Below are 25630 nucleotides of genomic sequence, written 5' to 3' on the forward strand. Positions count from 1 at the left end.
AAGTTGTATTATTCTGTATCGCCACGATTGTTTTCTCGAGAAATTTAGAGTTGTAGAGTCTTGTTGCTTTCCACCCTGCAGCACTCCAGCCATGTACGCTGTCTCAGCTGTGCCAGTAGTTGTTTGATAATGAGCCTGAGAAGGAATCATTTTCCATAAGCTTCACTTCAGTAACAGTAGCACGGTTGTCTACTAATATCCATAGATTCCAGTTGCATTTCCTCCACCGAGGGTCCACTGCCTTCCCAGGGGAACTCATCCACCTGGAGCAGTTGGTTGAAGATGGTCAAAATATATAGTAACCATCATCTTTCACATATAAATATTCAGTAAAAATATCACGGTGTTCAAAAAAAAAATGAACAGCAATAACTCCTATAAGAAGAACATTTTAACTTACTTTCTGTAGGCAGCTGACATGATCCTCTACTTTTTCCAATGAGACAGAATACTGATCATAAGAAACGTAAAGGGAAAAAGATAAGGAAATACAAGAACTTTTATTCCACCAGCTATTGAGTATTTGTTTATTTCTGCGCTTGAAGCTGTACATTCTTGTTTAACCACCATCATCTAATTTCATATTACAAATGCAGCAAGAATTTCAGCACCAAGTTCAGATTTTTACCTGCATAACAGAAAGGTACAAAGACCTCACAAGTCTATCGACTGACTCTATCGTTGCCAGACAAAGTCAAATGTAATTTGTTTAGAAAAATCCATAACTGGTCATTACATTTTTTTTTTTTTTGACAGCACAATGACTAGAAAACCAAAACTATTTCATTTGTTAAACTGTTTGTGACATCTCATAACATCTTTAACCAAATTAATCACACAGAAAGAAAAAAAATGGCTTTCTTCTTTTTAATAATCGAATTCATAATATATATGTATATATTTACACACACAGCTTTCTTTATATACATAACACACGCACACATCCACACTAGATATTTTGCTCTTTATATAAATTATTTCGGATTTTACATTCTCCCCCCTGCCCTATTCTTTTACAAAGTTTTAGTCTAATATACATATATATATATTTCTCTCTCTCTTGCTCTGTCTTTTTGCTGCCATTCGTAGCACCACTTACGTCAACACTCCAACGCACGTTTTGTTAACACACGACTAGCCGACCAAAAAAAAAAAAAAAGACAAAATTAAACTTGACACTTTTAATTGGAGAAGTTCTTCCTTCTCAGAGTCTTTTATGGTTCCGATTCCATATTCTCCAAAGTGTCGTCACTCACATAATTGCTCTCTGTCGTTAGTAACAATTAGTGTCTCATATTTTCGTTACAAAGCAATTATTCATTCTCGGCAAAATATTCACAAAATTTACACAGCATATTACAGCAGTCATTTTGATTTTAAATCAACTATTATTGCATGTTCATAACAGAGTACACTGTGTCAATTTCTGGTGGCCTCGGTTCACCTCCTACACACATATAGAAAAACATGTCTTAGATATTTGTATATTTAGGCCTACACATTGAAATTATGTGCTTTCTCTTTTTTTGTCTTATTTTATAAAATAAATAAATAGAACTTTAGAAGGGGAAAAGGAAGAAATCATCTCTCTTTAGGAATGATCACTTGAGTAAAAGAAAACAGATTAAATCTGTTCTGTTCTTTTTACAAGAAGTCTTCACTTCTTAATAAATAATAAAGGATTTTACACTGTGAAAAGAAAATCATTTCACATTCAATTATTTAACATATAACTGTATGATAACAAGCACTGAACTTTAAAAGATATATTATATCTCCTATCTCAGAATCAAGCTAACCATGATAAATGTACAAAATAAAAAAGTAACAAAAATAAAAAAAACGAAGAGAAAAATCTCTGAGCAAAACTGGAAGATGATCATGTAAGATGATAAAGCTATGACAGGATGAAAGTGCCAAACAAAAATATTGCATGAGTGAAGTAAACAGCATTCTATCGCAAAATGTCTGTTGTCTTGGGGCAGGTTGACACTGAATACTTTCTTAAAAAATAAAATCTCTTTCAGTGAAAGAACACACTAGATACAGCTGTCTGGGTGCTGACTGGATAAGGACTTGCGTGACTTGGATTTAGCTTCTGACTTTCCTGTTGGATCAATGCTGACTTTGCGGGGGTTTCCCAATGTAACCAATGCAGAAGCTATAGCCAGCCCAGCTGTAAAAATAAACCAAGCAACATGATCAGGTTCATCTTCACCAATAACAACATTTAATAGCTAAGAAATTGTAGGGGAAAAAAAAACAATTACAAACACAAGTGAATCATCCACATACAAACCTATTTACAAGAACTTACAAAATATGAATTTTCAGCTGTTATGCAAGCTCCATGACAACATTAGAGAAACCCATGCTAACATGCAGCCTAAGGTATGGATAATTACAATTTACACACACAAATTTAGTTTCATTTCTGCATAATTTTTACAGTAAAACTGATACAAGATCATATTGGTTTCTCTCATATTTATATAAAGGAATATTTTATAAAAAGAAGAAAATCAATACAGAGTACGTTAAAACTAATACCAAGTCTCACTTGTGAAACCTAGCACTATATCAACTACGCCATGGTGACAATTCTTGCAACATGCTTCAAGATGTATACTATTCTCGACAGCTGTTCCATGTTTCACATGTAATTCTGACAATTTACAGCAAGTTTAAACTCATCAAATTCTATAGTTTATTTGACAACATTTATATAACTCATGACTCTTGGCCCTTGGTCAATAAACTAGAGATAATAAACATTGATCTTCTCATGACTTGGAAATATACCACTCCTCCATGGGAAACTACAGAGTAGGAGAATCTGACTAGTGCATTTGGGTACACAGCATGAAGGTACTTCCTAGAAGAGCAAGAACCAGCACAAAATGGTCTGAAGAGCAAAGAACTGCAATATTCACCAAGATGAACGAGTACTGGAAACCCAGAAAGACTGACAAGTGTTCACAATAGTCATAAGTGGAGAAAATGATATGTAAAAAATGTATAGAAATATTTTCCAGAAGCAATACTAGATAATAAAGAGGAACAAGAAGGAAAAGAAGCATTACATAATGGTAATTAATGTAAGGACTAACATAATAAAACACTGTAACTTAACATAATATCTTGTGATATCTGAAACCATCTCCCTTCAGTTTCGACTCAGTTAATTTCTGTTAGGTTCTTCAGACTGCTGAAACCAATTTTGAATAAATAAATTTATAAAACTACTTGAAAAATAAAACAAAGTAAGAGAATTGTACCTAAACAAGAAACAACCTAATTAAAATAGAAGAACATGTTTTGTTGTTCTACTCTATCATACCGACTATCATCAAACTCTAGCAGAGTGGAGATAAGCGAGGACTTCATTAAGTTCTAATTTTCAAGTTTTTAAGGATTTAAACAGAATTTAAAAATAAATATTTCTAAATTTATTTTAGTGTGATTTGCTAAAATATGATGGTGTTCATTCAAGAACGAAACATGGCATTTTAATTTTTTTTTTTTTCCCAGGTATAATTCTGTTGCCATATGTTTTATTATTCAGGTAGTTTATAAATGTATTTATTCAGAATCAGTTTCACCAGACTGGAGAATCAAACAGTTATAAATTAACACAATAAACACGTGACATGTTGGTACTGTAAAAATCGGGTAACTTCGGCCACCTTCTCGTATTTTAAAAAAATTGAATCGTGAAATATTCCCACTAATTTTCTGAAAAATATAAGTTCTACCAGGTTTGTTTTTCATTTTAAAATATGAACATAATTCTAATTGTTATTCAGTTATGACTTATGATTCTCAAAAGAGTGGCCGGAGTTACAGTACCCCATGTTTTGGCCGCCGTGTAAATAACTCAAGAAACAAAGTGCTCTTCAATGTAGTGTTAAAGTGCTCTTCGATGTAGTGTTACTTCGGCCACCGTGAATGTTTTTTTTTAAACCTGCAGAACCCAGTATCAACAATCACAAACAAATTAAAATGATTTGTGGTGAAACAGATGTATAGTGATCAAATTTACATGATATTTCCCAACAATTCACATTTTTCCAAAAGAAGAAACTATTTTATTTAGCCTAAGCATACAACCATTGTATGACATTACAAATTACATGTTGCATTGCACAGAAATTTGTAATGATACAAAAGACAAAGTCCAACTATATGGAGAGAAAGGAAGGTCGAAAAAGAAGCAATCTTGTAGACTGTCCCCATAATACTCTGTCTTGTAAATTAGAAAATATCTGGGCCGTCAATCAAGTTCTTAAATGTGTATCGTCCATGTAAACTGATATCTATCTATGCAGAAACACAGTCTGTCTACAGGCACATTTATCATTGAAATGGAAACAGTCTTTCCCCTCCCTGCTTGGATAAACTTCCCCATTTATTCCTGAAGTAAACAGGGCTGTAATTACAATACCTCCAGCTGCGTGATGTTTTCCTGCATGCTCTTGGTATAGCCAAAGTTACCCCAGAAGGGGACAACTTTTATCACAAAACTACTCCCTGAAAAACCTGTTTGGATAAAATGTATCAAATTGTGTTGATCAGTTACCAGACGTACTTATATTTTGACCCCATAAACCACTGGAATGGAGAATCGAATGCTGGGGCTAGGGAACAGCTTGTTTTCTGCTGTTACCAGACAATAGTCGGGACTGCGAAAGAAACCGATTGACTCAACAATGAGCCCGCCAATGTTCTTTGGACTACAGAGTGTTGACAGAGTATTCTATTGTGTATGCATTTTCGTTATTGCAAATGGTTCATCTTTTTCAGTATAGTACTAGGGGTCCAAGAAACATGGAAAGAGCCTCGCAGTAGAGGGAGCAATTTTTTCCTATTTCTTTTCACAATCTGTTTTACGTTGCACCAACACAGATAAGTCTTATGGTGACAGTGGGATAGGAAAGGGCTAGGAGCGGGAAGGAAGGGACCGCGGCCTTAATTAAGGTACAGTCCCAGCATTTGCTGGTGTGAAAGTGGGAAACCATGGAAAAACCATCTTCAAGGCTCCCACTGTCTCCCGAATGCAAGTTGATAGGTACATGTCCCAAACCGCACTGCTAGTTGCATGGTAGTGAGCAAATTGTACATTCAGGTTTTCCCTGGAGAACGGTGATATATTGGCTGATCCTTCCAATCCAGAAGTATCCCAAGTCATAGTACTGAGATGATGATGATGATGAACCTATCGGATCATTTCCACGTGCAGACACTTTAATGCGACACCATTTAGGTTGCCTGAAACTCAAGTTCTATATTTCAGATTACTTTAAAGGATGGTAGAGAAACTGCAAATCAACCCAATGACATACTGTTTAGTTTTAATAAAGTTTGTAAATGCAGAATTTGCTATCAGAGATATTTTACATGAAAACATCATGTGATGTAAGAGTGCTGAATGGTCTTTTCTCTGTCTCTCAACAATCTAACTATTTCTGCCCAGTTTTGCTATCTCGGAATCTGTAGGCTGATATTCTATCTAGTTAAACTAGGAACTACATTAAAATGTTAAATATTATCCTTACTTCTAGTTCTAAGAAAGTACAAGGACTTTTACTATGCACTGTAAATATTATCCTTACTTCTAGTTCTGAGAGTGTACAAGGACTTTTAACATTTGCGATGAGAAATGTACAGGTAAGAAACCTTACTGGTAACGATTTTATTAACGGTATATATTTTCTCATATGTAAGTACTTAACTCATTATACCAGGTGAATCACCTCTGCCATTTTTCTGTTCTTTTTTTTTTTTTTTTTTTTTTTTTTTTCGAAAGTACGCAACCTCGCATTACCACTCAGAACATCTTTTCTCGCTCTTCTCTCCCTGTGTTCCTTCCCACTCCACCAGAACCAAGACCTTCTTCACATTCCCCACACTCAGCACTCAATACTTCAATGATCTTTCCTAATTTGCCTCCCAACTCTCTTTAATACTATTAATAGGGGACAAGAGCTTGAGATAGCATCAAGTAAAAATATTTTCGAGAGGGGTGTAAATAGTCTCTTAAGGGTAAGTTGATGTGAAGTGGTTATCCAGCCATCTTGACCCACGACGACTTAGCTATGAACATGGACATTCTCATGGTCTTCGATTTGGACAGTTGTTATTAGTAGGCTGTGTACCTGATCTTGTTATTTTTTGTTATGTTTGTTACATTTTATGATGAAAGTTTACCCCTGTTTAATTAGTCTGTTGACAGTACAAGTCAAATTTTGCTCAGTGTAAATAAATAAATAAATGAATGAATGAATGAATGAATGAATGAATGAATGAAACCTGATCGGAATTAAATGTACACAGAAGCCTGTCAGGCAGTCTGCTGAGACGTAGCTTTCTGCAACTATTTCAAGCCTTCTGTCCATAGATGGCATGACATGCAGTATACCGTCTGTAAGCTGAGAATCTGTTCTCTGTCTTGAAGATGGAATGAACATCACAGATTGCATCACACAGCAGGCAATCGCTCTCCAAGTAGGGTGATTTCCCGCTTGATAATCAGCAGAAATGGTCGGCTGTAGTAAACATTGTATTACACGGAATAAAATCGAACATACAATATATTATGGGATAGTCAGAGTGAATTGGGCAGTGATGTAGTTTTAGAAAACCAATTTTATTTACTAACAGTGATAATTATACCATCATAACAAAACAATTCATGTGAGAGTGATGACGCGTTTGAAAGTGATGATAATGAAGTCCATCCTGCCTACACAAAGACAAAGCAAGGTGGTTGGGAATAGAGTAAAACAGGTGATAAACCATCCAATTATGAATTTATATGAAATTCTGGAATAAAACCCATCATAAACAGGACCATCCCTCCAGATCCCTTCCCTCTACACATTTCTCAACATGTGATTCACAACTCTTTATGGGATGAGATAGCTACTGAAAGAAACAGTTTTTCCAATCAGTTATTCACAGAAAAAATCCCAACTCGCCCTGTAAGAGTTCACTGGGAACATTTCACAAGACTTAAAATCCTAAACCATGCTGTGACTGTGTGGAAAGCAAGACCGGCCAAAAAAAAAAGTGTAATGAGATACGACAGTGAAAGTATTTGGTGGCTTTGCATTTCCAGGAGTGTTTTAGGGTGTTTTCAACCATTAAAACTTACAAACTGTTCTTCTGGGTGCTGCACTTCATCACATCAAACAAGGGCACTATTAAAATTCAGTATGTTGTGGATCACATGTATAAATCTTAGTAGTGTAAAACTGTATCTTATGCATGAAAAAATGGTATAGGTTAAAAACACTGTACCCTTTCATATAGAGCAGAGTCCACTTCTCTAATAATTTTTACGAAATGTTACTACCTTGTACAAACTACAGTACAACTTTGTCACAGCAACATTACAGCAATATGTCTATAACTTTAAGTGTTCTGTGATACCAACATATTCCTCATAACGGAAGTGTTTTTCAGCCTTAATTGATACGACAAACATACATACGTCTACCTCACATATAACATCATTTCAAACCTCAGTTCTAATTAGGATTTTACAATTTCGAAACTGAAGATCTCAAAGGCAGTGATGATAATTTATCTGAATTGCTGCAAAAAATACAATGTGGTATTCTGAGTGAATGAAACTATGAAATGTATGTAACAGTATACGATGGCCTAGTTTCAATGGAGACAGAAATGGATGATATCGTAAATTAACAGAAGAATAAGGCCATAGTGACCAAGAAGTAAAAGAAGAAGACTAAGAAAAGTCTGAAGTGCCTATCCCAACAGTGACTGTTACTTTACAAAATATCAGAATAGTGAACGTGTTTTATAGAACTATTAAAAACAATAGGAAAGGGTGCAGTGAAATTATGATGCAAACTATGAACAAAGAACATAATTTAACAGGGACAAAAGTTACCCATTATTATTTCTAACTGGAGAAATTCGCTGAGTACTGTGTATACTTTACTGTAGTTGTAAATTTAACTGTGTACCCGATGCATTTACTGGACGTATTAAAAATGGCGCCTACAGAAGGTAGAGGCCAGCCAAGGCAAAGAAATTTGTAATAGGGTATCGATATTGATGTATGCTAGAAGGCCATGACTAACTTAAACCTACCACTATGAAGGCGGTGTACAATGGTGTAGAATCGATAGAATTGTTTTTAAAAAAATAAGAAGGATCAAACAGATTATTATAAAAACTGACTTAAAGAATTGACGTGGTAAGGACAAGATATCCCGAACATCGCTCTCAAAAATAAGCAAGATTTGCAATATCTAACGTGAAATTTTAAGCTGAGTGGACGGAAATATTGAACGAAATGAAGAGATAAACGTTGAAATACCGTAAAGAGGGAATAAAATCCAGAAGTTTTGAAAAGTCCGTCCAAATACTTAGACGCAAAGTCGTTTGGAAACAAGAAGTTGATTGAGATGTGAGAGCTCGAGGTTGAGCTATATTTAGTGGAAATAATAGCAAGGACAGCCTAAATAAAGAAGCAATCACTATAAAAAAATATATATATATACTACGCAGAACCATGATGAATTCATATTTTCCAGAATCGACGCATATTGTCTACTGTGTTCCTGAACAGATGATGGCTTGCTAAATCGGCATAGACCAACCTGGAGGGAGATGTCATCCTGGCTGTTAAAACCACCCGACCCGTGTGGAGGAGGTCACTCTACCTGAGATACCAATGGTGGAGATCCTGCCCAGTTCCCAGTCCAAGGCCTGCGACCAGACCGAAGAGCAACTAAGGCCCGAGATATTGAATGGCGAGCTAAGTAATAGTATTAAGTAGTATAATTTCTTATGTAGAGTATTACCAGTATATGCAATAGATCTGAATAGCCTAAGCGTGAGATAATTAAGTGTGCAGTGAATATAAGAAAGTGCAGTGTGAAATATTTAAGACGATATCTCGTGACAGAATGGTAACGTGTTTACTACATTATTTTATCCAAGGATGAAGGAATACGATTTAAAATGTGACATAGTGTAACAGCTGTTTTCAAAGAATCCCGGTTAGTTAGAAAGATCCATGAGAGATGTAATACCAGTCAAACCCAGTTACGTCACAGAGGGATGCATGTTTGAATTGGTTAAGTTAAATTACCATACTCTTTGCTGTGTAAATATATTGAAAGAATAGATACTGAATTTGGGGTTATATGTTGAATTGTATGACAAAATGCGTTTTGAGGAACGAATTCTGCGCTATTGGAGAGATACGTATCGTTGTGTTTAATTAATATTGGAGGTTAAACGCGGTAATTATAGATGTTAAATGAATTAAATATGGGTTGAATTGAAGGTTAATAATGAAATAATGGAAGTATATATGGTATTTTAAATGATATATTGCGCAGATTAACAGGAAGTAAAACGTATATGATATATATAAGGTGCGATGTAGGAGCACATGTAAAGCGACTACGGAGTATAAGTATGCCCCAGGGAGGAACTATAGCAAGGTATGGACAATAAAATTACGCATATTTTAATGAAGTGTGAAAGTGGTTTGACAATAATAACAACCGGTGATGGGTAAATGACTACATGATTGTATCATATTCTGAATGAATGGTAATTGCGTGGAAGATCAAACTTGTATGCAACTAGTATGATAATGTAGTGTTGAAATATCTTTGTGTAGGCATTTGCACATCTATATATGAAAAATGCTTATTGGCTATATGTATATTGAACTGGAATATGTTACATAAGAAATCTAGCTAGAGTAGGGAAATTATTTGAGATTTACGTAGGATATCATCGATGTTTTGTTAATCTGAAATATTATTAGAGCGAATATTTAGTCAGGAGCTGTAATTTAAGTGGCAATCGGACCGAGAAACTTAGTGTGTCATTCAATATTTCATTTTCTTCACTGTAGTCTGCACCAACGAACTCAGATAATTTTCAATGTAACTTAGGTCACTGATATTTGTATTCAGGACACTTTATTCGAATTCAGTTCATTTCCGCGATAACTTGAACAATGTAATGGTTGTATTTTTGATGAGGGTGTATAATTAACACCGTGAGTGATGGAATAACTTATTGGTATACCGAATTTTGACCGTGGTCTGAAGACTTTGATGTAATATATACTCAAGTGACCAGATGTAAATTTTAATAGGAAGATGAAACAAAGCAACAATTCATTTCAGGAATATGCGACCCAGAATGTTAAGATATGTAAACTTAGTTTAAGAGTAAGGCAGCGCTGACCTAGAATATTTGATTCAGTAATTAAAATATTTATTTATTAGGTTGATAATTGGAAGATTATGAGCAATATTTGACATTAACCATTTCTTTCGCGAATCTTGATAGTTTAATAAATGTGTTTCTTGATTAATTTTTATAGAATGGAATGAGTTTTCATTTATAATGGTAGTCGTTATGCAGATATGTTTTTCGAAAGGTTGACTGATGTTTACGTTCGCAAAATCCACTACTGAGCGTTGAATTACGTAATTCTGAACCGCGTATGATACCGTTACTTTCTCTTTGAACACACGTTAAACCAAAACATAGAAAAATTAACCATTTTTCTGGAGGCATGAATACCCTGAGATATGTAACTGACTAGTTGGGAAATTACTGTGGTCACCCTGACCCGTAGGGTGCAACTGTATCGAATTTAATTGTGTATTTTATGTTATACATACTACAATTATGTACTTTAATGTCAGGCTTGAAAGCAAATATGAATAATCTGAAATAAGCTTAATTAGGTTTTGTCAGGCAGTCTGCTGAGACATAGCTTTCTGCAACTATTTCAAGCCTTCTGTCCATAGATGGCATGACATGCAGTATACCGTCTGTAAGCTGAGAATCTGTTCTCTGTCTTGAAGATGGAATGAACATCACAGATTGCATCACACAGCAGGCAATTTCAAACCTCAGTTCTAATTAGGATTTTACAATTTCGAAACTGAAGATCTCAAAGGCAGTGATGATAATTTATCTGAATTGCTGCAAAAAATACAATGTGGTATTCTGAGTGAATGAAACTATGAAATGTATGTAACAGTATACGATGGCCTAGTTTCAATGGAGACAGAAATGGATGATATCGTAAATTAACAGAAGAATAAGGCCATAGTGACCAAGAAGTAAAAGAAGAAGACTAAGAAAAGTCTGAAGTGCCTATCCCAACAGTGACTGTTACTTTACAAAATATCAGAATAGTGAACGTGTTTTATAGAACTATTAAAAACAATAGGAAAGGGTGCAGTGAAATTATGATGCAAACTATGAACAAAGAACATAATTTAACAGAGACAAAAGTTACCCATTATTATTTCTAACTGGAGAAATTCGCTGAGTACTGTGTATACTTTACTGTAGTTGTAAATTTAACTGTATCGAATTTAATTGTGTATTTTATGTTATACATACTACAATTATGTACTTTAATGTCAGGCTTGAAAGCAAATATGAATAATCTGAAATAAGCTTAATTAGGTTTTGTTTTATATCCTTTTCCACTCCATTTAACTGAAAACATATTAACGATGACACCCGTTTGTAATGACATGATCTGTCAATTTCCTTGGATGTCGTTATAACCAAGTTCTACTCTATAACCACCCCCATAGCTGTCACTAGAGGACTGTGTATCTGATTAGTCCAAGAGATCATTTTCTTTAGAGAGTAAAAAGTAGTCATGGTATCATAGAAGATGTGATATCATTATCAACATTGTGCTGGACCCATTCAACCAAGTAATAGGTACATACTCCACTTGTTGGAAATGGTTACATATATCTGGGCATAAGAGAGGCATAATTCAACACACTGTGGTGTTTGCAGCAAGGCAAACTTGTTTGCACATTGAGTCATAGTTTCTGTATAAGCAACCACTATGTATTCAAGTGATCAATTCCTGGATACAATATTACTCTACAGAGAAGCAAGGTGTAATGGGAAGCATAACACTTATACCAAGAACGATTTCCTGAATGAAGACTACCGACTGCAGATATGTTTCAAAAGTTAGAAAGACACTTACATAAAACAATGTCCGTCATAGGGGAACCACTTGTTCAAGATGTTTCATGTCATTCGATGATAATGAACAAGCTGCCCATAATGCAATCGAGAACACCCCATATAATAGTCATTCTGAGCACTTGCTCCATTGATCAGCACATTGTGGGTTAAGGAATCTGATGTTGATCCACAATCCCATTGTGCCTCTGGCTGTTCAGAGCTGCTTACACTATACACAGCTCTTTTATGATTAACATGTGAACATACCAGAGTACATCAAATGTGAAATGTAATCATAATTACTATTGATCTTCTATACTGGGGGGCGCAGCAGAATAACACCCACGGTATCCCTTGCCTGTCATAAGAAGTGACTAATACGGGTCCCAGGGGCTCTGAACTTTGGAGCTTGGGTTGGCGCGATCACAGGGCCCTTACCCGAGTTCTGGCATTGCTTCCACTTACTTGTGCCATGCTCCTCACTTTCATCTATATTATTCGACCTCCCCTGGTTAACTCTTGTTCTTTTCTGACCCCAATGGTATTAGGTATCAAGACCTAGGGAGTCTCATTTTCATGCCCCTCGTGGCCCTTATCTTTCTTTGGCCAATATCTTCATTTTTCGAAGTGTCAGATCTCTTCCACTTTTTCTTTCTGATTAGTGTTAAATTGAGGATGGTTGCAATAATAATCACCACCACCACCACTTATATACTGCAGCTCACTTGGGATTTAAATAAATGCATAAAAGTATTCCGCTAACACCAGGTTTGAATCTCAAAACACAAAACAAAGTGTTGGCTGTTATCTCCACGGCCATGGAGAAGTCTATTGCAATGATCTAATACCATAACATTTCAGTGTTAACCTATATGTGCACCATGGTTTTAGGTGCTTTGAGGAACCCACAGGCTGTAGGAGATGATACCAAGGGGTCTGCAGATCCAGGCCAAGTACAGGAACTTCCCCAAGAAATAATGTGAGAAACTTTCCACGTAATAAATCTCATATTGTTTCCATATTGACCTGCATACGAGAAACTTTCTACTCGCTGCAAGCAAAATTGAAAATGCAATACACAGGATAACAGACAATATTTCTCACAATAGGTATCTTTTAAAGAAAATGTCTTAAGAAAAATATTTACAAAATTTACACAGACACTATCCAGAGACTGTCTGACCATCAAAAAAGTGCTGTGGTGCAGTTGTTTATGAAGTGGTGAGAAGCAGGATCCACAGCCAATGAGCAAGAGCAATGTCCAAAACGAGCTCTAGCTGACAAAATGCTTCAAGGCATTCAAGTAGGGATGGAAATGACACCAACAAAAAAACACTGTGGCTTCTAGAAAAATGTGGTATTTCACACTGCTCTATTGCGAGAGGTCATAAAACACTCAAGTTTCATCTTCATCTGTCAGAGGCTCATAAATTAGCCCCAACTGATCCGATTAACCACTCCAATTTTTGCAGGGAGATTTTACAATCCATACGTGATAGAATTGTGAACCCCCTACTCCTTTTAATGAATAATAAACCTTTGGCCACCAAAATAAGCATGCAATTTGTGATGTCCCATTACACAACCAAAAGGTTGGCGTATAATGCGTGATAAGTGTAAGATCGATAATTGGTCCTATATTTTTTTTAGGACAGTGAATTCAAAGCATTATATGAACAATTCGCCTACTTTCAAACAGATAGCACAATAGCTCATATGTTGGTTTGTTTCATGGAGGTTTTTCATATGATTTTTGATGAATAATTAGTCATGGACTTCGCCTCCCCTTCTTGTTTGCCGGACTCAAGTATTTGGGGTACTCTCATAAAGAAAGTACACAGGAACAACCTTCGGACTCTTCCAGTACTACAACAAGAAATGACAAGTATAATATGCAGCATAAGCCAAGATGAACTGCAGCTAAGTTTTCCAGAACTTTCTGTACTGCTGTGACTTGTGCTTGGATACAAACTGTAAACATTTTCAACAGCTGATATGAAGTACTGGCAAGACCAAACCCCTCAGTACCATAGTCAGTTAAATACATTACTCCAGTGTAACATGTTAGAGCTCTCCTCGGCAAGGCTATCTGCACTGTCGGTCAAATGAGACCTGCTCCAGTCCATGAATTCCCTAGTGCATTAAGTTTGCCTCTCCCTGCATGAGTACTGTTTCTCAACAATCAATTAACACAAGGAAGGAAAGAACAAATGTGCCTATGACGGATATTTTAAAGATAAACAATGACAATAAGTGCACCTCTTATTAACTTTAATGAAAGAAGGCAATATACTCACCAGACTGTCCCGGGGGTGTATATACTTCTCCCCCCGTTGGGAGTCGAACCAATAGTGAGAGGACGGCTGCACGATTCCCACAGCATGGCTCCAAAGCAATGGGACTAGGAGAATCCTGTGCATAAAGACCTCTGAGCATGAACTTAAGAAACCAAAGACCCAAAACAATCCATATGACATTTTTCAGCATCTTAACATCTTTAAAGATAATCACTGATATGGTCTATTAATACTGAGAGAGATAGCTTTGGTCAACAGCTTTATGAACTTAAATGACAGAAATCTAGAAAGGAAGATATGAAAATACCTAAAGAATAAAGAAGGCTATGTGGGCAGAAGTATCAACAGAAAGGAGAGCCAAGGGCTAACATGAAACCATTGAAGGACAAACAAACTCAACATCTTGATTCACCACTGTCTTTGTAACATAAGAGAGTTCAAAATCAACACAGATGCAACTTCGTTCTTAAATGATCTTTTTTTTTTCAATTGGATTTACGTCACACAGACACAGATAGGTCTTATGACGACGATGGGATAGGAAAGGCCTGGGAATGGGAAGGAAGCAGCCGTGGCCTTAATTAAGGTACAGCCCCAGCATTTGCCTGGTGTAAAAAAAAAAAGAAACCACGGAAAACCATATTCAGGGCTGCTGACAATGGGGTTCAAACCCACTATCTTCGGGATGCAAGCTCACAGCTGCGCGCCCCTAACTGCACGACCACCTCTCCCGGTAATTCTTAAATTTATTATAAAGTGTAGTAAATATATTCTGATGAGTTATTTCATAAATAATATTAGAGTTAATTTCCCTCAGCCTGATGATTATTTCTCAACATTGTAACATGTATCCTCTCTTCCCACCTTAAAGAATGATTGGAGTGTACATTGACGAACATTATGTTTCTCTTCCATCCACTGATTTCTGTAACATTTTTTTACTCACACTGTATCTATTGTCTTTCATTTTAGTTTCTTGTTTATTTAAATATTGCCTTTATCATTTTTGGTTTTTTATACTGTTTAATTTGATCACTCACCCATATTAATTTAGAACTTCACATATTGAAAGCTTTTCAGTCTGTTGAAAACAATCATTAGTCTTGCATTAATAAATAATGACATGTTTTGTTCTATAAGAATATCCTCAGATTCTATCAAATCCCTTCCTTTAAATGGCTTCCTTAAAAATAGAAAACTTCACAAATTATGTAAAATGACAGATGTCCAAGTTATGTTAGGAAAACACGTCACTAAGTTTCTTAATGAGCAAGATATTTATGCTCTGATCAGCTGAGTCGCTGTTTGATGGAGAGATGGTTGTAGTCCGCCAGGGTGAGAATACAACTGAAACAGAGACAGTTGACAGTTGGGTCGGTTACACTGGCCTCTACAGGTATTTCCAGGAAATAGTCCAGCCATACACGAAAGGTGAACAGTCTTCGAGCCAACATTAGAAAGTAATTTGCTTTATAAATGTGTCGGCTGTTCGTGTTCCACCCTGTAAGTTCACTGTGAACATCTGACCAACCCTCAAACCCTAGATACACACTTTGGTTTTTCAGGATAAGAGAACAAGTTTTATTTTCCTCCTCATAAATAGTTTTCAATAACGACCCACTAGTTTCTTTTATGTTAAAGGGCTGTAACCTGGGCAAAGTTCCTGTGTGTAAGTCACACAAACTCAGGATGTTCAATACTATGAAAAGCAGTATTTGTTGCAAATAAAAATGAGCTATTTGCTCATCCATAGACTACTTCTGATTAGTGTTGATCTAATCACATTATGAATCCAATGATACTGTATCATTTTTCTTCTTACCCTGAAAGTATTCTGATTTATTTTCATTTCGCTCATTAGAAGAAAATGGCAGAATACCAGTAGTGGGAGTGTTGAAGTATAGAAGGATGTTATAGTTCAAGGTGTACCTGTCGAAGTTATGCTTGAAAGGTTAATTGAAAAAAAAAAAAAAGTATCAAGTTCAACGGTGTGTAGAATTATTTAGTTTATTTTCCGGGGTTGAACCGTGTCGTTGGTATCTGTACATTATGTACAGTTTGCCAACGTTTCAAATACATTGCAGTATTCTTTTTCAAGGCAACTGGAATACCCCTACTTGATCCGAGGTAGTCAGTCCCCAGGCAGCAATCACACTATAAGGGTGGTTCCTGACCTTGGACTTTTATATCCTAGCCTTTCTGGCTGACGTAAGCCCCCTGGCTATCTCGTGAGAATTCTGGAAGGTATGTGTCACAGCCAGGTAGTGGGGTTTGCCCGCAGTGTTATGTAACTGAAGGCTTGGACTCCGTGTTAATGTTGTGGTCTGTATGTCTTAAACTATGAATGATAGGCATACAAGAGTTACTCTGCCCTGAAGCCGAAATGTCTTCTCCGTTATGTGAATGACACTTTCGTAATCTGGCCTCATGGGAGCAATAACCTGCAGCTATTTCTCAACCATTTCAACTCTTATTCATGTAAATATTCAGTTTACCATGGAAATCTAAGTAAACAGAAAACTACCGTTCCTGGATGTCCTAGTAAAATGCAACATCAATGGGACTCTGAGCCACGCAGTATACAGGAAACCCTCACACACAGACAGGTATCTGCACGCCTCTTCTCATCACTACCCATCACAAAAGCAGGCTGTTCTAACATCAGTGGTCAACAGGGCCATAGCGTTATCAGACGCAGAACACCTCGAAGAAGAGAAAGAACACCTCACGAGAACCCTCAGGGGAAATGGCTAGTCGCTCAATAACATCTGATGGGCCTTTAGAAAATCAGAAGAGAACAAAGATAAGGCCACCATAGGAGAAAACAACGGGAAAGAAGAACTGACCCGCACGAAAACAGAGATAATGCCATACATTAAAAACACTACAGACAGGATCGGCAAGATACTGGACAAATATGACATTAAAACCATCTATAAACCACACCGGAAGCTAGCCTGTTATCTACCACCAGTAAAAGACACAATAGAATTACAGGCTCCTGGAGTATACCACACTGAATGTAGCTGCGGAGTGTGTTATGTTGCAAGTGACAAAAATCATTGTTATCCGTATTGAAGATACGGAGACTGGTCAGTGTGGATGGAGACTCAATGGGTATTCAGTGCGTTTGAATGGCAACAATGCGTACCAATCTCGGTGCTGCAACCAGACAACTTTCAGCTTGATGCCTATAGAACCTCATTTGGCTATGGAATATTTCCCTGCCCCCGGTGATTTTAAACTAAGATAAACCACTCTGCATTTCTAAAAATGTCAATGCTACATTCTTCTTCCAACCTTTAAAACAACAGGACGCACTTGGTACTAGACTTTTTTTATATCCTTGCTCACCAAGCTGCTCTCGTGTAAATATGTATATAAATTGTAATATTCTCAACTGTTCAATTGGACAATGTAAATACTGTATAGTTACCAACCATTGACATTAATTCTTGGTTACAAACATTGACGCCGAGCACTACACCCTTTCTCCCCTGATTGTTATAATGTAAATATTTTTAAAAATTTAGATTTTCCTATGAGTCGTCAATTATTCTCCAGAGCACCACTGCTGAACTCTACTATTTTAATTTTACGCTTGGTGCTGACTTCTTATTCTATAAACTTATATGTTCAACCATCACTATTGTAGAACTGTTTCCCATACTTAATTTTTGTAATGTGTATTAATAATGTGTATTAATTTGTGCATGTCAACTACTAACCAGGTACCTGATTTTTGCCTTGAGGAGATAATTTGACTGATGATGCCCTCAATGAAGGGCGAAACATGTCTCAAGTGGAATCAATAATAAATTCCTAAATTGTAAAATTTTATATGTATTGAATAGGTGACAAAACAAACCTTTTAGCATCCTACATTCAGTGTGTTATTTTGGCGAAACAAAACGTCTGATCTCCACCCGCCTAAAAGAACATATCCGTCACACCAAGAACCAATACACATATCTCAGCAGTAGCCAAGCGTTCCTACAAAACAAGGCACAGAATATCATTTGACAAGACCAAGATCCTAGAAGCTATCCCTTGGAATCTGGAAAGGAAAATCCGCGAGGCTATCAAAATCAAGAAATATCCGAACAATATGAATTTAGAAGAAGGATATAAAATCAGTAACTCTTGGATGCCTAACATTCATAGTTTAAGATGTACAGACCACAACATTAACACACAGTCCGAACCTTCATTTACATAACACTGAGGGCAAGCCCCACTACCTGGATGTGACACATACCTTCCAGAATTCTCACGAGACAAGCAGGGGGCTTATACGTCAGCCAGAAAGGCTAGGGTATAAAAGACCAAGGTCAGAAACCACCCTTATAGTGTGATTGCTGCCTGGGGAGTGACTACCTCGGATCGAGTAGGGGTATTTCAGTCGCCTTGAAAAAGAATACTGCATTGTATTCGAAATGTCGGCAAACTGTACGTAATGTACAGATAACAACACAGTTCAACCCGATGATGTAGATGTTGATTCCCATAGGGAACCTGAAATATTTGTCCTGAATGAGTAAATTTATAATACCAATATAATGGTCCGTTATTGGACATTATAAATTTTCCAGCTAACTCATTCTTGGTTGCCTGCGTTTCGCCCTCGTGTGCTAAGTTAGGCTCGTCAGTTGGGACGAGCCTAACTTAGCACACGAGGGCGAAACGCAGGCAGGGACTTACCACACCACCACAAGTCCCAACTGACGAGCCTAACATAGCACACGAGGGCGAAACGCAGGCAACCAAGAATGAGTTAGCTGGAAAATTTATAATGTCCAATAACGGACCATTATATTGGTATTACAGTTCAACCCGGAAAATAAACTAAATAATTATCAAGTTCAAGTTAATAGTGTATTTCCCAGAAGGATTAGCAGTGATATATGCATGAATGCACACTGTGGATGCTTCTTATTATATCCCTCACTCCTAAAATTAACACAATCCGGAACCAGACCCTAAATCTTCCCATTTCCATCACTGCCCCGTGAGTGAGTCAGTCGCCAAAATCCCCAGAAATTCCAAGGTAATGTTAGTGCTTGTGGGCATAAATACAGCTTACTAGCAGTATTCTATTTTAAAATCCCTGTCTTTTAACGTATTCAATATACTAGTTCATAAATTATACAAGAGATAAAATTATTATTGCATAAATTTGTTGAGTACCTTACTGGAAATTACATAATCAGTTTTTTAAAACTGTTGCGGCTTTTGTGTTGGCAATTCGCCCGCCACATTTCTTTTTTTTATTCACAGTTGGCAACGTGCTGCCGTGTCTTTTATTATCTTCGTCAGACAGAACATGGCGACCAGTAGCTGCAGATGCATCTTGGTGTATCTCTACGTTTTTCTTCGTACATATGTGTAGATATGTGGTGTTTATTCATGTGGAATAAATATTTTAAATCACTTACTGAGTGATGTGTTGTGTCTGCTCATGTAGGGCAGTCTGGTCCTCCATTTGACTTCCATCAACTTGTATTTGTGCGCCTATGGAAATGAACTTTGTTGTGTGTTTCTGATATGTTGATTTGGTGGTCACAACATAAAATTTTGGTCCTTCCGAACTGGATGAGAATCATTGTGAACTATGATGTTAGAACAACGCACAGCTTTGAATATTGCGCTAATCATCATAAATTGTCACTGTAATGTATTGCTGTCTGCAACCACCATTTGAACATAACAACAAGCTTGGCGCGAAAAACATTGTGAACAGTTATTGTATTGACGCACCAGAAGGTCATGCTTAAAACTAACTACTACGAATGCTTGAATATGTTATATATGAGATTTCAACGAAGTCTACATTGCTTTGGAACTGTTTTGAGATCGCATGTTAGCAATCTGTGGAATGTCACCATGTTCTAACGCATCAATTCTTGTAAGCTGTTTACGCCAGTTTGTAGCTGATACCCTGATGTTCAAGATGTTGAATGCTGCTTGGAATTTGGACTCCAGCGAACATTACATCACAGTCGTCATCCTTTGGACTTTCCAGTCAAAGTGGTTCCAGTTAAAGATCGGATCCAGTCAAGGACTGGTTCCAGTGGTAGTGATGATTAATGATACAGCACCACTATGTAGGTACTGTAAGTCTGTTCCATTTGTCTTTATTGTTCCTATCTTGCCTAGGGTGGACAGCCTGCCTAATATCCTTACCCTACTGCTAGCACTTTCTGTGTATAGAATTAACAGATTTGTCTTGATTTCTCATGGGCATTATAAAGTTTCGAAGTAGTAATTTTTTGAGCTGCTTAGTGTACTTTTTTTACAGGGGTGGGGGAGGGCATACATGACTTTTTATGTTATTTCATGATTGTATGCATCTACTTAAATTGTTGGGTCTATTCAAATACTGTCACTCATTCTAACAACGCAAAATGAATGCAGCGTACTGAGTACAGAGGTTATTGTTTGCAGAGTCACCACTGATGACTTCTGTTGTTATCATGTTCATAACTGATTATCCGAACTATTCATCATGGTGTCTGAATCCGAAGCAAAGGCTGTTAAAAAATATGGCTTTCTTAAAAGATCATTAACTGATCTTGAAAATTACTTGAAGCAGGATAATATCGACCATTCCGAACTGATTTCCAAACACAACAGGCTAACAGGCTACCAGAAATTTCAATAGAGTAAAATAATATATTATTATTGGTCCACCTTTTCAATACAAAATGAAAATTACCTCCGTTTCTCTCTTCAGCTCATCACATCACGCTTAAATTTTCCTTTTGACATATTTAAAAAAAAAAAAAAAAAAAAAACTTACTGTCTTTTATTCAGAATCAAATTTATGGTCCGCATTGAACTGCGAATTTATATCCACCTTTATTTAACTCCATATATGTTATTCCACCTCGTGAAACATCCATCATCCTTCAAGATTCCAGAAGCAGAAGAGCTTTCTCCTAGTATCATACTTCGCATCGTCTATTAATTCTAGTTTATAAACATCTTGAGAAGACAATGTTACGATTCTTTATTTTCAACTGATCTCTGAATGAACAACATTATCGCTTAAGAACCAAGTTTTTTCGATTTCCATTTCCACAATTTATACGACGCACGGGACTTTTTTAAGGATCTCTATTTTTTAACATAATATAGCGCTTCTCTGGTTTCCTAAGCCTCCATGCGCAACAATTGCCTTGTTCCAAAAAACTGAAGAGCCTTTCCAACATCCATGTATTTTGACGTCTATCAATACCTTATAAAATACGACGTAATCTTCTTCGAATATACAACAGCTAAGAAGAAGCCAGCATTCAACCTACTATTCTTCTTTATTACATCATTTAGTGCACAGTGGTCTTTTATAATATACGGCGCACCGAACTTTACATAACTTCCGCTCAGTGCTTCGTCAATTGGAAGAGTTATTATTTTTAATATATCTCTACTCAACTTCCCACATGGTATGTACCTTTAAAAAGACTGTACTTGTGTTTACATTGTTTATGTTTTCTTCGATATTTACGCTTTAATTTACTTCAGGCTAATGATGACCTATTACTAGGTCGAAACTAGTCCCTATGTAATTTTCATTTTGTATTGAAAAGGTGGACCAATAATAATATATTATTTTACTCTATTGTAATCACAGTTCAATACGGATCTATCATTATGAAACTTATTTCTTTTAAATACCAGAAATTTGGAAGGAATTCAGTTAAGTTAGGGAGTATCTAGAATGTGAATTAGACTCAAAATCAAGGAAAACTCACTTTGGAGAGCATGATGAATTTGAAAACAGATATGATGCTTTAGCTGGTAGGATTCAAGAATTGCTTTGTTAATTTGAAAGACCCAGGAGTCTTAGTAACGCATCCATTGTCTGATAACTCCACTTGATCCAGCTCTAGTTTGAAACTCCCTCCCATTGAATTGCTGTTTTTAAGGGAGATTTGACAAAATACTAGAATTTTAGGAACAACTTTGAAAGCTTTGTTCATTAACACTACCCGCATTGACAATGTGCAAAGACTACACTACCTATTGTCTATTCAAGACGAACCTAAGGATTTGTTAGATAACCTAGCCATATGTGCTGAGACCTTCTCTGTTGCTTGGAATTTAATTGATGAAAGGTACAATAATAAATGCTTGATTGTTTCACAGCACATAAAAAATTTGTTTTGGAAGGTCAAGTTGCACTTCATGAAATTTTGCTCCAGGAATTGATCCTAAATAAGATCAAGCCCAACCATAGAAGTGAATGGGAAAACATATTTGCCTCCACTGATATCCCAACTCTAAATAATTTAACTAATTTCTTGGAAAGAAAATGTCAAACATTAGAACTAACAGAATCCAAGAAACCTGTAATTGAACAAAAATGAGAATTAAAATCCAACCTAAAGACACTTCACATTACCAACAACAGCACCTCCTTGAGTTGTAGGTTTTATAAACCTGATAATCATAGCATTTCTTAGTGTAGAAAATGTTAACAAGCAGAAGACTGATCATCGTTGCAAGTTTGTGAGGGAAAATAAACTTCATTATATGTGTTTTTTTTTGCTTCTCATGTTTCTAAACAGTGTAAGCGAAACAAGTGCCCCCCCCCCGTGTAATGGACCCAACAACTTATTGGTTTACAAGGAACAAACAACTCCCAATAATAATAATAATAATAATAATAATAACAATAACAACAACAACAACGTCATCAGGCTCTCTCCAAGGCTTACAACCTTGGCAGTAACTTGGTCGATGAGCAATACCATCGACCCCAAACTACAAGTTTTCAGCTGTAAAGCATGGAGGAAAATTCAACTGGAAATAGTACCCCAGGTGGTAACCAATCCACCGTCGCCTTGAGTGACACATGTGGGCCTTCGGATTCTGCGGAGCCTGCACCGACATGCTTGGAGGTAATATATAAGTAATAATAATAACAACGTAAACGTTTCCACCTTTTCAATACTAAAATATATTCACAAAATTATAAATTACACGGTACTAGGTTCGACCCATCTAGGGGTCATCATCAGCCGTATTGAAGCAAAGACCACTTCTGGCAAAATCCTAAGATTTTTTTTTTTTTTTTTTTAAAGATGAAATGAGATGTTATTATGGTAATAGTTAATAATACAAGGAATATACATACTAAGAGGTTTTTAACAAAGAATAAAGTATAAATGGGGTGTTGTAAAAATTATAATCATGGAAATCAGTAAGTTCTTGTACTGAAATGACATATATAAAATTATATATGGCTTAGGAAGAGGGCTTAAGGTGGGGCTGAAGGGTGCGGGAGAAAGTGTAATTGTCTCGGAAAAGTACCTTTGATTAAATTTAGGATTGAGTTTAGGTTGGCAGCATTATTGTTTCTGAGGAAAGTGATAAACAGATCGAAGAGTATGTTGGGTTTCTCTGAGATTTCATTGAGATTGTGACTGGTGTTAAAGTATTGGTCTAGGTGTATGTAGTAATTTTCCGTTATGTTGAGTAAAGGGCCCTTGTTTGCTAATACGAGGATGTCCATGTCTTGTTCAATATTGGTGAAATTATGGTTATAATCTTGCATGTGTTGGCCGATGGCTGAAAACCTGTTGTATTTTATTGCGTTAGTGTGCTTGTGGTATCTGATAATGAAGTTTCTTCCGGTTTGCCCGATGTAGGTTTTTTTTTACAGGTGGTACATTTGATCCTATAAACTCCTGATTTTAAAAAACTGCTGGTCTTGTTGATGTGTGAAGTATTGTATAAAATGTTCATGTTCTTATTGTTGGTATTGAAGGCTATTTTAACGCCTTGTTTCTTAAAGATGTTGGTTAACGTGTAGATATCATTGTTGAACGGGAAGGTGGAAAATGTTAGAGGTTTGGTTATTTCTTTTTTGAGGGTAGTTTTTGGGCGATGTTTGTGTTTATTGATTATCCTTTCTATAAAATGATTGCTGAAGCCGATGAATTTTGCGATTCCACGGATTGTGTTGAGTTCGTTTTTTAGATCTTTATTGGACATAGGTATGCTGAAGGCTCGGTGAACTAGGCTGTTGTATGTGGCTCGTTTGTGGGACTGGGGGTGCATTGAATCTTGGCGAATGGTGGAGGCTGTTTGAGTGGGTTTTCTGAAAATTTTATAACTGAAAGAATCTGAGTTTCTAGTGATGGTTAAATCTAGAAAGTTGATTTTTTGATTTGATTCGGATTCTAGTGTGAATTTGATATGAGGATCAATATTGTTGAGTCTTAAGAGAGTGGTGGGTGCGTTAATTGATTTCTCATTCAAGATTACAAAGACATCGTCAACATATCTGACCCAAAAGAGAATGTTTTCGAATTTGTTGTCAATTTTGGTGTATTCGAGGATTTCGCCAAAAGTGGTCTTTGCTTCAATACGGCTGATGATGACCCCTAGATGGGTCGAAACTAGCACCGTGTAATTTATAATTTTGTGAATATATTTTAGTATTGAAAAGGTGGAAACGTTTACGTTGTTACTATTATTACTTATATATTATTCTCAGTTCAATACGGACCAAAAACATGAAATTTCATAACCATTAATGCTTGGAGGTATCGGAGACTCCTAGAGACAAGATCAGCCACAAACGCGGAAACTTCTTTGCAACCTTCAATGCCAACACCCTCTTGAAGGTTGGTAAACTCAAACATCTCACAGACATCCTCTCTCATTACAAAATCATAATCAGAGTAATTCAAGAAACAAGGTTTAGTGATGAACATGCCTTTGAGTCACAAGGTTATAGAATCTTCAAAGGGAAAACTGGCAAAGGTGTGATGAAAACTGTTCTACACCTCGGCACAGGGTTTAATAACAGCAAGAAGATTCTAGACTCGGTCATTGACTTCAGCTCTCCAAACAGCCGAGTGTCGATGCTTAGCTTTTAAAGCACGAACAAAGTCTACTTTACTTTAAGGCAGAAACAGGTTCCAAGGACATTCCAGGAATCATTAATGAACAAGGGGAGTGTGTATCTTTAAAAGGCAGAAGTATTCAGTCAGCAGTATGTAAAGATTGTTGGTTACAAGGATAATGTCCAGATAGATGAGGTGACTAATACTAAAGAAGTATTAAAATTTACCTATGACAGCAATGACATTTATAGTAAGATACAAAAGTTGAAAACTAGAAAAGCAGCTGGAATTGATAAGGTTTAGGGTACTAAAGACAATGGGATGGGATATAGTACCATATCTGAAGTACTTGTCTGATTATTGTTTGCATGAAGGAACTTTACCAAATGAATGGAGACATGCTATAGTAGCCCCTGTATATAAAGGAAAGGGTGATAGACATAAAGCTGAAAATTACAGGCCAGT

General features: G+C 36.4%; 1 protein-coding gene across 4 annotated transcripts in view; it reads right to left on the reverse strand.

The window, feature by feature from the left end:
- Positions 1-515: 515 nt before the first annotated feature.
- Positions 516-25630, reverse strand: part of dsd (attractin-like protein dsd) — a 391073-nt gene continuing 365958 nt past the window's right edge. For 3 of the 4 annotated variants that reach the window (XM_067153649.2, XM_067153647.2, XM_067153650.2), the window contains 2 exons: positions 14310-14424; positions 516-2176 (listed from right to left, as the gene is read on the reverse strand). In XM_067153649.2, the coding sequence (XP_067009750.1) occupies positions 2040-2176; positions 14310-14424 (252 nt within the window). In that variant the 3' untranslated portion in view covers positions 516-2039. The remainder of the gene's footprint in view (positions 2177-14309; positions 14425-25630) is intronic. The other variant, XM_067153648.2, reaches the window with a different exon arrangement.

This window comes from Anabrus simplex, chromosome 9 (genome assembly GCF_040414725.1).
Source record: "Anabrus simplex isolate iqAnaSimp1 chromosome 9, ASM4041472v1, whole genome shotgun sequence".
Classification (NCBI taxonomy): Eukaryota; Metazoa; Arthropoda; class Insecta; order Orthoptera; family Tettigoniidae; genus Anabrus; species Anabrus simplex.